The sequence below is a fragment of the Hippocampus zosterae genome, chromosome 11 (genome assembly GCF_025434085.1).
Source record: "Hippocampus zosterae strain Florida chromosome 11, ASM2543408v3, whole genome shotgun sequence".
Taxonomy (NCBI): domain Eukaryota; kingdom Metazoa; phylum Chordata; class Actinopteri; order Syngnathiformes; family Syngnathidae; genus Hippocampus; species Hippocampus zosterae.
Window position 1 is genome coordinate 5,943,649 of NC_067461.1, and position 12,328 is coordinate 5,955,976.

Below are 12,328 nucleotides of genomic sequence, written 5' to 3' on the forward strand. Positions count from 1 at the left end.
TAAATGTCAACCGCGAGTGACAAATGCCTTGAAGCAAGCATGCCTTGCTTCTAAATTGGAGACCCGTGCCAACGAGTCATCGTTTCGCCTCCTCAAAGTGATGTGATGGAATAGTCCCCCATTTCTTGACAACGAGAAAGTGAAAACAGGCACCAAGGACAAGTGAATATTAATAAGTTTAATAGGGAGAGCCTCTTTATTGTCACAGCTCACTTGATTAGCAAACATCAGCCAGCTGGCGCAAGTCATTTTCTTTCGCGGGCCACATAAAATAACGCGGCGGACCGGATCTGGCCCCCGGGGCTTGACTTTAACACCTGTGACTTAAGCGGTGCAAATGAAGCTCACCAAGCAACACCCTGTAGCTCGAGATACTCTGTTGTAAGATATGGCACTTATACGTCAAGGGTCCACTGTATTGATGTTAAGATATTTTTATGGCATGTACAGCAAGAGAAAAAAAACGTGTCTTAACCAGCTACAGTATTTTGTAATTCATGTTATTTTTTTAGGCTTTACCTCCAGCCTGCAGTTTAGTCTGGCTCAGTGTCTTGGCAAGGTCAAGTACCGGTGCTTCCGGGTTCTTACTCAGGTCAGCCGGCATCTCGGTAGGACCCTGTCTGGGCTCACGGGTCTTGTATTTCTGACACAAATCCCTCATGTCTAACAGCCCTTGCTCCAGACTTTTGACAAATTCTGATGAGCACGTTTGTTGACTCTCCCGAAAGCTTGACACGCAGAATACGAAATGGTCCGGTTGAGGGTTATAGCACACCCCGTATCCGTTTGGGACCACAGGTCCGTAGCAGCAGAACATCTCAACGGTGGTGGGGACCTGAAAGAATGAATGACAGGCTCATTGACTTAATTGAATGGATTCTCCGCAAACTCTATAACAGTACCTGACTTGTGGAGAGAATGAACTCGTGACTGACGCGATAGGCCTCGTCTCGAAAGATCTCAGGATTCTCGATCTTTAGCTCTTGCGCCATCTGCCGTAATCCTAGTAGGTGATTGTCTATCGCCATCCCCATGATAGCCTGGAAAAGGGAAAATGACACCACGGGTTCATTTTGTTTTTCTTTGGGATGCTAATTCAAGGTAGCGAGAGGAATCGGATAGCTAACCAGGCTGGAATTCTTTGTCTGTGCTGTTACAGCAGCCCGTAACAACTCCATCTTCATTGCATCCTGGTGGTACAGAGTCAGGATAAGTGCAGTTCATGGTTCGTGTACCCGAATCAGTGGTTGTAAGGTTAGTTTCAGAGCTTGAGTTCATGTTTTCTGTTCCGATTCTGTTTGTCTATTACTACCACGAGTTATGTCTTTGTCCAGGGTCAGACTGAATCACTTTCTCACCCAGACCGAACCGCCCTTAGTTTGTTTTGAACCACACCATCAAATTTGGTATGGTCAGACAAAACCTACCACACCGAGTTTGACAGTCCGGTTTGTCTGCGCAGTCAGTCATCTCGGTCTTCAGTTTTCAATTCCAAAAGTACTTTTGTCGAGGTGGCACTTTGAGGCAAATGAACTTTTCTTGGTCGTGAAAGACAATCGCCTTGAATCCGAAAGGAGGAGGCGAAACATTTTGAACCGCCAAGCAGAATTCCAGTCGCCTCGAGAGGAGTCCATTGACCTGGGTTCATCTTTTGCGTGCCGTCAAGTTCGGTTACGAGGCGTCGGAGGTGGGAGTTGGTCACATATGTGCAAGTCACAAGTTACTGCGGCGGGGGAAATAAATCAAACAAGTCAAGTGATTACTTGGGTTAAGTCAAAAGTCAAGTCATGCAATCTTCTTCAGCCGCTGAGTTTTAGAGTCATTTCAAATTCATCTCAGCTGTATTTGGGAAAAATAAAAATCTGTCATTGGCAGAGTCTAATGTGTCAAATTTCACTCGCTGTGGAAAAAAAGGAAATAGTTTCGACAGAAATCCAGAATGAACAATTGCGCCACTGCCGTTATACAAGTGTGCACACTCCCTTGTGTTCATTGGGAAGTGGTCTTGTTCAGGATGAAGCAATACCATTGAAACCCATGTTATATAAAAATGACCACACACGCGAGTCAAGTCGTGTGATTCAAGTCGCCCATCTCTGATACGGGCCACTTCCCAGAGTTTGATTCAAACCGTGCGGATGTGAAAGCGTCGCGAGTCTAGCGTCAACCCTCCTCTCCCTCTTACGCAGTCGCGCACGTTCCCGCCAGTCATTGCTCGAACAAAGACCAGGGCCTCTGGTGTGGCAGAGCGAATGTTGTCCACCCGGCCGTCCTTAAAGCGACGTATGGAGGCGCTCTCGTAAGTGGAAACGGCTCTGCCGTGACATCTGGACACACGGAGAGAGTAAAAAAGCGTTAGCGAGACATGTCAGTCTATCCTACGCTCTAGCTTATCTTTCTCCGACCTGTAGTAGGCCAACTGAAGAGCCACCTGGATGAAAGCGTCTGGACTCATTTTCAGCCCCTTGATCGTTTCTTTCCCGTAATGGCGGAACTTGTGGACGTTCACCTCGAGATTCTTGACGAGCCTTTGCGGACAACATTGCCGTTAGCTCAAAGCATGCAGCGTATTTTCACTAATTGTCGTCGTCGGCCCCGGTTTTATTTACTCGGTTGTAGATGAGGTGGAGGTGGGAACTAAAACCTAACGAGCAAAGACAAAAACATGAGAAAATGGGCACAGGGAAAACCAATGAAACAAAAGAAAATCCAATCGAAAGAAAATCAGCCAAAACATGGAACATGATAGGTAATTGTTGCTTTTTCTCTGTATTGGCCTGCCAGTTACTGGCTCCAGCTCTTTCGCGGCCATTCGATAAAGCATAAAACCAAACCTGTGGAGTCTATCCGCAGATGAGGAGACGAGTTTGTGCACCACCGGGGTACATTTCCAGCGGAGTCGTCGCGGAGCCGGCAGCTCGCTCCCACTTTCAGCTGGGACCGGCTTAGTTTGGGAGCTCCACAATGTAGCCATCCGTCAGTCAGAACACCCAAGTTTGGCTCTCTAAAATGGCTTCCAATTTAATCTTAGTGTTGAATTCTTACATGTTCTTGAGAAGGTACTCCGTGCACTGCACCAGAACGATGCCTTCAAACGCCGAATGCTCGCACACAACTCCGCAGCAGCCGTCGGCCCCTACGACAAACTGACACAATGACACCGTTTTCAGAGCCACAGCCTCCATCGGGACTTGCGGACCAAAGAATGGAGACTCGGGCGAGCTTCTTGTGGAGCCCTGAAATGTCCTTTGTACTATGTCCATAGTAATATTGTGCTCAAGATCGTACTATCCGGGTCCAAGACTTGCCTGAGACCAGACCTCACCGAAATCAAGACTTGTAGGAGTCGAAAGCCATGTCAAGACCAAGATCAAGACAAGCCGAGACCATGACCAAGATCCTCAAAGGCCATTTTAAAAATCATGACAATGTCTCAAGTTAATTTACATTTTCTTTTAAATTGATTTAACAGCAAAGGAAACAAGAACCTGAGTTACAATACTTGGTTGCGTTCATCATGAGGGTGGGACAGTGGCTTAGCAGGTATGTTTTACCAAATGCTTCTTAATTATTATCACACGAATTATGTTGAAGAATCGCAGATCGATCAGTCGTAGTCCTGACCGGTTTAGATGGACAATCCAGAGTCTGTCCAGCCTGAGACCGAAACAACTCCCAAGACTTTTGGGGTGGAGCCTTCGAGACCAAGAGCATCTGGTGTATGCAGATGTGTATGTTTGGCCGATAGGTGCCCCCTCTCGCTTGTTGATTCATTCCAAATCAAAGGGAACATTTGAACTGACTCTCTTAGGGGCTAATTAAAGGGTTTCTCTATGCTTTCGGCTCTGTGCGTGTGGTCTTTGTATCATCAGACACAATCCAAGCACACTCTACCGAGATCCTACTCCTGACCGCCAATGACCAGAACAAACCTGCATGCTCTTATCGTACCACCGGTTACCCCCGTTCGCGGCTGCTCCTCCCCCGTGCAGCATCAACAAGGCCCGGGCGGAATCGGTCCACTCGGTTTTGCCGCCGTCATCCAGACAGACCAAACAAAGGCACCGCTCCAACAGGTCCAAAGATTCTCTGTTGGTCGACTCTGCGGAAGAGCGACAAGCGTAACAGCCAAATGTCGTGATCGTAAATGAAGCTAGCGACGTCATTTCCAGTGAAAAGTAGTTCGGTACCTCTGAGGAGTTCGCCGCGGGCCTCCGCCCATGCCGTTCGGCCGTCGGAGGTGAGAAGACCAATCGGCGGCTGCCGTTCATCTTCATCGTGAGCCATTTTCACGATCTTTTCCAGTTGAGTCAGGAGGTCTCGGTCGTTTAGACGGCGGGAATTGATCGCCACGTCCAGGACAAAAAACTGAGCACAAGTTCGCCTCTCATCACAATCCAGTACTTGTTCTTGATGTTTTAACTAAATTTATTCTGGCCTTGGTTAGAGGTCTCACATCCCCCTGATTAATCCCAAGTAAAGTTAAGCTGTTTTAGTAGGCTTTTCCTGACATTTTACGTTTTCCAGCAGAAGCCTGAAAGTGTTGCGCTAACATTGAATGGGAAGGAACTCTTATGGGTTCTAACCTGGTTCTTGCAAGCCACAATGATATGTTCCGGCATCGCACTACTGTTGTCCACCACGAGCGTGTCTCTCTCATGGCCCGGCAGACGGTAGGCGCTGAAGATCCGATAGTACTGCTCCATACAAAGGGCAGTTCCCGCAAGTTGACCTCGGGCGTAGTCCACAGGTAACGTATGTCTGCGCACACCCTTTCACAAGTTTGCACAGCATACATTGACCTCTTGTGAACTGAAACCTTCTCTTACTTACGCATCGAGCAAACTTTTGTACTCTAGAATTCCACAGATCAAGTTGGCAGCAAACCTACAGGAAAGAAGAAGAAACAACACACTTGCTGCTTTCATGTGAAGACGTTGTACCTAAAAGTGTGCTTGTACAATTTCTTTTTCATTCTAATTTCATCTAGGTCATTTTTTTGTCTCCGGGCAATGAATCAATTGCAACCCGACCGTTTTTGTTTGTCTTCTATTCATTTACTAAACATCCTAGAGAAAATTGGTGTAAAAGAAGTGCACATCTCCGACCCGTGTCCCAAATCAACGATCCATTACTGTGTTCACGCACACCTCAGAGAATCGACCGGCGCTCTGAAGTTCTGGTGTGGAAATACCATGGCGGGGCTGGAGTTGACCGGCAATGCCAGTCTGTTGTTGAGGTACATGTCATTCAGCCAGTAGTCGTACACCTGCAGAGGCAAAGTGAAACTTTCACTGTCATTGCCATTGTCACCCAAATGATTACCGTATTTTCCGTACGATAAGGCGCGTCGGAGTATAAGGTGCATCTTCAATGGCCTATTTCAAAACCGTTTTCATATAAAGGGCTCACCACATTTTAAGGTGCATAGAATAGGAGCTACAATAGTGGCTGCGGTTGCATTATGCATCCACTAGATGGAGCTACGCTAAAGGGAATACAACGCAGTACAATACAGCTTTATTTATATCGAGCTTTCACAACCGCTGCAGCTGGAACAAACAAAGACCATTCAAAGTACTACGTCCAAGAAATTAGAATATTCATCCATATATGGCGCATCGGATTATAAGATGCACTGTCAGCTTTTGAAATTTGAAAATGGAATGCTTTTAGGTGCGCCTTACGGTAGTTGAAATCAACACAACCATTGACAATAGAATGACAATTTCATTATTAATACTCAAGCAGCAAATTGTTCCTGTAACTTGGCAATTCTTTGGTAAGATGAATTTGCTATTAGCACAAATCAAAGGCCCTAACACTACAGTTAAGTCAATCAAATATGATGACACGAGTTATGATCTGTGAAACTCATGATCCCACTTCTTATTTTTATTCAAGTCATCATACAATATTGTATTCCACAATACTGTACACGCACTACAACGATCAACCATCTTGCTGAGTAATGACAGCGGTGTTCTGTAACTGAATCATATTCTGTATGTGGGGGTGGGAATAAACTATTTATCTCCTGGGAGCGCTTTGCATGGCAACAACCTCCCTTTGATGTATGCACGTTTGCTTGGTCTGGATAATGCGCGAAACAAGTGCACTTTACCCAGTTGGCCTTTTTCTCTCTCCTCTCCACCAGCTTGCATTGCAGTAGCTCCCCCAGGCCTCCAGGGGCACCAAAGTGCTTCACAGTCTCCTGAGTTTTTTGGAAGCACTCCTCAGTGAGCAGATGTTTCACACATCTCAGGTACGTGTCCAAAGTGTCTTTTAACGCCGGCAGCGGCAGTTTGGGTAAACTCTGAGTGGGGGGGGGTTGGACAAGACATTTCAATAATCAAATGGTAACTTCATATCATTTGAAAACTGTGGAAAATGAAAAAATATCATATTCACATCAGTGGTTCTGGAATCTTTGGAGGGCTCTTGTTTGAGAAGCGACATGTTGCTGGTGCACCGGAGCAGTCGATTTCCTTTATTTAAAAAAAAAAAAAAAAAGGCCAGCTGGCACTTATACAGTATAGCTGATGCAGATATTGTATGTGTTTTTATGAGGGATGTATTTTTTTATTTCAAGAACCTCCAGCATATTATCACAAAACAATAACGTTGCAAAATGCAAAAAAAATGCAATTAAAACGCAACAACACAATAATAAAACATGAATTTATTACCTATATTTCTTTTGGTCAAAATAAAGATACTATTCATAAAAATGTGAAATCATGCAATATAAAAATCCAACACTAATTGATTAATAGGAGTAGAAAGTATTTCAAAATAGGAATGAACAAATAAGAAAACTGTATATTACTACTATTGCTATTCATAAAAATAAGAACAAAACATATGATGATACATTTATTTTTTTAAAGCCAAAAAAGGTATTGTCTTTGTTTAGGGTGGATATATTTTTAAATGTACTGCTAAACTCTCTCTATCGATTCATCTACCCCTTTAGTAAAACTGCTCAAAAAATGTATTCTTGTTTGTCTTTTTATCTATATTTCTGTGTGTGTGTGTGTGTCTCAAGTCTAACTCGAGTTGTCGTCGTTTTGCTGTGACGAATGACTCACACCTGTTTATCCCGTGCACGAATCAGAAATGCGATGATCGACGGTCGCCTGGCAAATCTCAGCCTCAACCATAATCCAAAATACTTTAAGAATTGAATGAATAATTGTCTTACCTGTGAGGACAGAAAAAGCCGCTTCCTCTTACTCAGGCTCCAGTGAGAGGTTGAAATTTGTTTCTCTTCATATATATACAGTAGATATAATTTTTTATTTTTTTTGGAGCATCCTTCATCCAAAGACATGGCCAAGAAGAAGCTCAACTATTAAGTCCCTCACTGTGGCTCCGCAGAGATGCTGGCAAGGGGGGTGGGGGAGGCAGATGTGTGTGTGTGTGTGTGTGTGTGTGTGTGTGTGTGTGTGTGTGTGTGTGTGTGTGTGTGTGTGTGTGTGTGTGTGTGTGTGTGTGTGTGTGTGTGTGTGTGTGTGTGTGTGTGTGTGTGTGTTGGCTACTGGTGCCAAGGCTCCTCCCTGAGGTCCAGCGATTCGCCGGCAACTTTTATTTCCCCGCATCACTCGTTCACTCCGCCGTCACCATGTCATACGTGTCTTGCCAAATAGTCCGTGTGCAGACTCATTCGGTCTTTGCAATTTTTTATTTTATTTTATTTTTTTAAGACACATGCAGGTCACAAATTTCATTTGATTCGTTATTTCCCCGTGAAATATTACATTCTGCCGTTTTCTGACCATTTTTGTCCATTTAGGCTCCGATTTTATGTTGCGTTTCTCCCAAGGAATGCAAATTTAGGAAACTATTGAGAGGGTTGAATGCATTCAGTGCTGCAAAAATGTTTTGACCACTTTGAAATGATCAATTTGAGTTTGCGTAAAAGATGTTTGAATAAAATAAATGTTTTTGTTTCATTCTCGAAACTGATGACCACATAACTCCCACATTCAACAATAATAAATACTACTTTTAATACTTAATAGTGTGAAGAATTTTTTCATGTACTTTTTACTAATTATTAATTAAACCTTATAATTGGAGTTTCCCAACCACTGTGCTGTCGAGGCTGGCGATATTTCGCAGTAAAGTTCAATGCTATTCCACTAGGTAGCAGATGGTTAGCCTAACCTGCCGATCCACCTGTTGCCATTCAGCCAGCAGAATGAGTTCAATTAATCATAATTTCAATCTTCATACTTTAAAGTGACATTTTTATTCAGTGGAGTGCCGTGAGATGCTGCTTTGGCTCAATTATGGTTATGAAACACTGTCATAACGCACCAAGGCCATATATCTAGCATGGCTCTTAGCTAGCATGCTAGCATAATAATGAGGATCCGAGGATTCTGCCAGAGAATGTCAATATATACAGTACTTTTGTGATTTTTGGGAGGGGGGGGGGCGTTAAAATACAAATTATGCACCTTGGCTCAATAAAGTTTGGAAACACTATTTTTAATGATTCTTGAGAACAAAGCGATTCACATAATAGCCATTGAATGTCTGTACAACAATATACACGTATGTACAGGAGCAGATCATACATTGAGGCTTTGCATTCCGTGATTATGTCAAAAACACAAAAAAAGACTCCAAAAATAAAGATATTCAGGGACACACACGCACGCACATACATTATTTTTGCATAATTATCAAGTTCACAGCGGTGCAACTGAAAACATACAACACACACGTGTATTCAAATGATTGACATCAACAATCCCTGAATTGTAAACTCAGACCATCACTTTTTTTTAAAGGCCACTGCATAGCTATCTTCTACTGCGAAAAGCTGAAGCTAGAAGGACACAATTGTACATTTGGCACTTCAATTTGAAACTAAGTGAGTGAACCAAATCCGTATTTACGTTTTTTTTTTTAATTTTGTTTTTTTTTTAATATGTGGAACCTATCCGTAGCTGTTGGCGAGAAAACTCACCGCATATTGTTTTGCTCTTTCTGCAACGTGCTAAAATCCCTGGCTAATAGGAAAGTAGTAATTGGTTTCAAGAAAGTCCTTCGAAGTGAGGAATCTCTACTGCGGTCACATTTTTGCATGGGAGGAGTTACGTTGAGCATGGGTAGTTAGCGGAGAGAGCCCACTATTCACAAGCCCCGCTATTAATAATGGAAATGACCCCTCTCTGAAGGTCAATTATTCCCACAGATGGCACAAGATGGCCGCAAAGCATGACTTTTGTCCAAGTGAAGCTCCTACTCTCATTTCAACAAAGTTCCTTGGCACCAAGATGCCACAAGGTGGCGGCCAAGAACCACTTATGTCTGAGTGAAGCTTCTCGACTGATCTCAATATCGTTTCTGAGCACCAAGAAGCAAAACTTAAATATTCAGCACAAAAACAGTCAAAGTCAGTTTAAAAAAAATAAAATGCAAATTTGCGAAATCTAAACGGCAAATTTGCAGGGTTTCACTGTTTTTACATTGATTTAAAAAAAAAATAATCATAATTAATTAAGCTAATAAAATTAACTGGACAACCCTGATTTGAACAGGTCAGTGATTCGCTAAGTGGTACACTGGCTCCCTCTAGTGGTATGCAAAGAATCACTTAATTAAAGATCAAAGACTACAACTTTTTTCTTCTTTTTTTTCTCAATCCATTTCAGCGCAGCTCGGTTTATTAAACTTTGAAGTTCAGTACGTTTGCATTTTAAACTTAACAAATTTGAATTGAAGTGCATTTTCCCCTGTGTTCTAGAGTAGCGCTATGCTTGCCTAAATGTTCTGGTCATGATGGCGTTACTTTGAGAGCTAAGTCGTTTTAGGACGTTGTCGTCGTGGTCAACGGTTCGCGAACCAAATATGCAAGCAATTCCCCAAATCGATATTTTAAGAGCTCGCAGACGGGCTCGTCGTCCTCGGTCGCTATCAGCCGCAAATAGCGAGCGTTTCTTGAGCGTCCCTTCCCCTTCACGCGCACTCCCCACCCGAGGACTCCTCCTCGGAGAAAGATCGGCGCACGAAAGTCTCTATGCCGTTCTCCTCCATGGTGGCGCACAGACCTTTCCTCTTCTTCTCCTGCTGCTCCATCTTGATGGAGGCGTAGAGCCCCGTGGCGCCGTCCTCCAGCAGCATGTTCCTCTCAGAGTGCGAGGGCCTCATCTGCGCCACGTTCTTCAGCAGCAGCAGGGCGGGCGCGTACAGCACGTTAGCCAGGCCCATGCCCAAGTTGAGCTGCACGAAGCCCAGGTCGTGCACGATCTTGCCGGCGACCACGGGCCCCATGGCGTAGGCCACGCAGTAGGAGATATCGGCGATGGCGTACACGCTGCCGTACACGGACACGTAGCGCACGTCCACCAGGAAGCCCAGCGTGGGCAACAGCGCCGTGTCCACGAAGGCGATGCCGAAACAGATCCCGCACAGCGGGATCATCAGCTGGCCGAAGTTCTTGCACGCCGGCACCGTGCAGGAGCTGGCCCCGATGAACACCATGCCGATGGCGCCGTAGAACCACTGCAGGTGTGGGTACTTGGCGGCTAACTTGACGGTCAGGAAGACCCCCAGCACGTGCGGGAAGAAGGCGGGGAACCACGTCATGCCGATCTCCCACTGGCTGGAGTGCATGGTCTCCTCCATCCAGTTGGCGATGGTGGGCTCCAGGAAGGCCAGCGGGATATTGCAGATGGTCAGCGCCCCGGCCACCACCGCGATGTACGGGTCCATCATCAGCCGGTAGATGGGGGTGCCCACCGGCATGTTGGCCCGCTCCCGGTTGGAAAAGGGCTTGAGAACCACCAGGCACATGACCCCGTCCGCCAGGCACACGGCGGCCAGGATGAGGAAGGGCACCCGCTTGCCGGCGAACTGGTACAGAACCCCGCCGAAGGGGGGCGCCACCAAGCTCCCGAAGGAGATGAAAGCCAGCGCGATGCCCAGAGACCTGCTGCGCTCCGCCTCCTCCGTGTAGCGGTCGGCGATGAGCGCGATGCCCGACGTGTCGGCGAAAGCCGAGCCGATGCCCTGCATGCTGCGCGCCACGAACAGCGAGGCGTAGTTCTGCGCCAAGGCGAACATGAGCGTGGACAGGAACATGATGCTCAGCCCGATCACCAGCGGGATGTCGTAGCCCACCCGGTCGATGAAGGTGCCGCTCAGGGGGTTGACGAGAAGCTGCACAATGGCTTTGGAGGCGAACAGCACGCCGATTTGCACGTCGAAGTTGTCCCCGGCGGGGGTGCGCCGGTGCGCGAAGGTGCCGTTGCTGGAGTTGCCGCGCGTCGGAGACGGCGGGACCGGCGCGTGCTCCGCCGCCTCCTGCAGCTCGTGCAGGTAGTCCGGGATGATGGGCACGATGACCATGTAGAGCATGTTGTCCAGAAGCAGAACCACGCACACGATGACCAGGATGATGCGGTTCTGCCGAGCCGGCTCTTGCATGGCGGTGCCCAGCTGCTTAGTTCTGTCCCCCATCTGGGAGAGTTTGGAGGCGGCCACTTGCGCCAAATTGGAAGCGCGTCCCGTACTTGCCTCGGGCTCCATCCTTTATTTCTTTACTTTCAAAGTGAGCAGTCAACGGAGAATCGAAACTCTTTACTTACAGGTTTCTTTTTTGCGTCTCAGCAGGGAACTTCTTCTCTGTCCCCGTTCTCGCCATCCTCTTCTTCCTCCCCGCAGATTTTTTTTCCTCCTCGTCACTCACTGGTTTGCAGTCATCGCTTGACGGCGAGCGGGTTCCCTTTGTAGACTGCGAAGCTTGTTGACTCCCGCGGGTGAAGGCTCCACTTGGCGTCCCCTCCCATCTTGAGAAGCGAAAGTCGGTGACGCACGATCCTTTTATGCCAATTAAACACGCGCGCACGTTGCTCCCCACGCAGAGCCACGCAAAATTTTTAATAATCATAAATCATTTTAAATAATCATAGAGGTGCTTCCCCCTGGTTCCACTTTGGACACAAATGTGGTTCTTCAGAGCTTCATCGAGGTTTTTATTCCAGTATTTGGTGCTTGATCGAGAACTATTAAGAATGGGTGCTAAATACTACCCGGAAGCACTGAATTATCAAAAAAATATTTGCCCAAGAACTGTTTATTCATTATGATTATATTTTAGAATTCACTTGGTTGCTTTAAAACGCACGTTTCTGATTTAGATTTAGCATCTGCAGTTTTTTTTTTGGTCTCCCACTAAAGCAAATCAAATGTGTCTTCTTCGTGTTTCTTTGTCGATTTATTTGTTCTTTTCATTTAGTTGGAAAAACAGAAACAAATTTGAAAAGGGAAAAAAAACATCTAAAAGATATTACAGCCCCCACTCGACCACCAG

General features: G+C 45.9%; 2 protein-coding genes across 4 annotated transcripts; both read right to left on the reverse strand.

Annotated features, from left to right (window-relative positions):
• Positions 1-503: 503 nt before the first annotated feature.
• On the reverse strand, positions 504-7,531 carry chata (choline O-acetyltransferase a). 3 transcript variants are annotated; one of them, XM_052079435.1, is made up of 15 exons: positions 7,205-7,531; positions 6,412-6,488; positions 6,125-6,316; positions 5,195-5,269; positions 4,834-4,887; positions 4,587-4,772; positions 4,191-4,368; positions 3,933-4,102; positions 3,046-3,146; positions 2,835-2,957; positions 2,406-2,528; positions 2,186-2,327; positions 1,128-1,190; positions 903-1,040; positions 504-835 (listed from the first exon to the last, which is right to left on the reverse strand). In XM_052079435.1, exons 2-15 carry the CDS (start codon positions 6,457-6,459, stop codon positions 509-511), a joined length of 1,920 nt encoding a protein of 639 aa, XP_051935395.1. In that variant the 5' UTR covers positions 6,460-6,488; positions 7,205-7,531; the 3' UTR covers positions 504-508. The 3 variants fall into 3 exon arrangements, with proteins under 3 accessions (XP_051935395.1, XP_051935394.1, XP_051935396.1); XM_052079434.1 differs by having other exon boundaries at positions 4,587-4,761; positions 5,151-5,269; XM_052079436.1 differs by lacking the exons at positions 6,412-6,488; positions 7,205-7,531 and having other exon boundaries at positions 4,587-4,761; positions 6,125-6,270.
• A 2,106-nt stretch (positions 7,532-9,637) lies between these two features.
• slc18a3a (solute carrier family 18 member 3a) lies at positions 9,638-11,896 on the reverse strand. Its single transcript, XM_052079476.1, has one exon. The coding sequence runs from the start codon at positions 11,542-11,544 to the stop codon at positions 9,973-9,975; it is 1,572 nt and encodes a 523-aa protein (XP_051935436.1). The 5' UTR covers positions 11,545-11,896; the 3' UTR covers positions 9,638-9,972.
• Between the last annotated feature and the right edge of the window lie 432 nt (positions 11,897-12,328).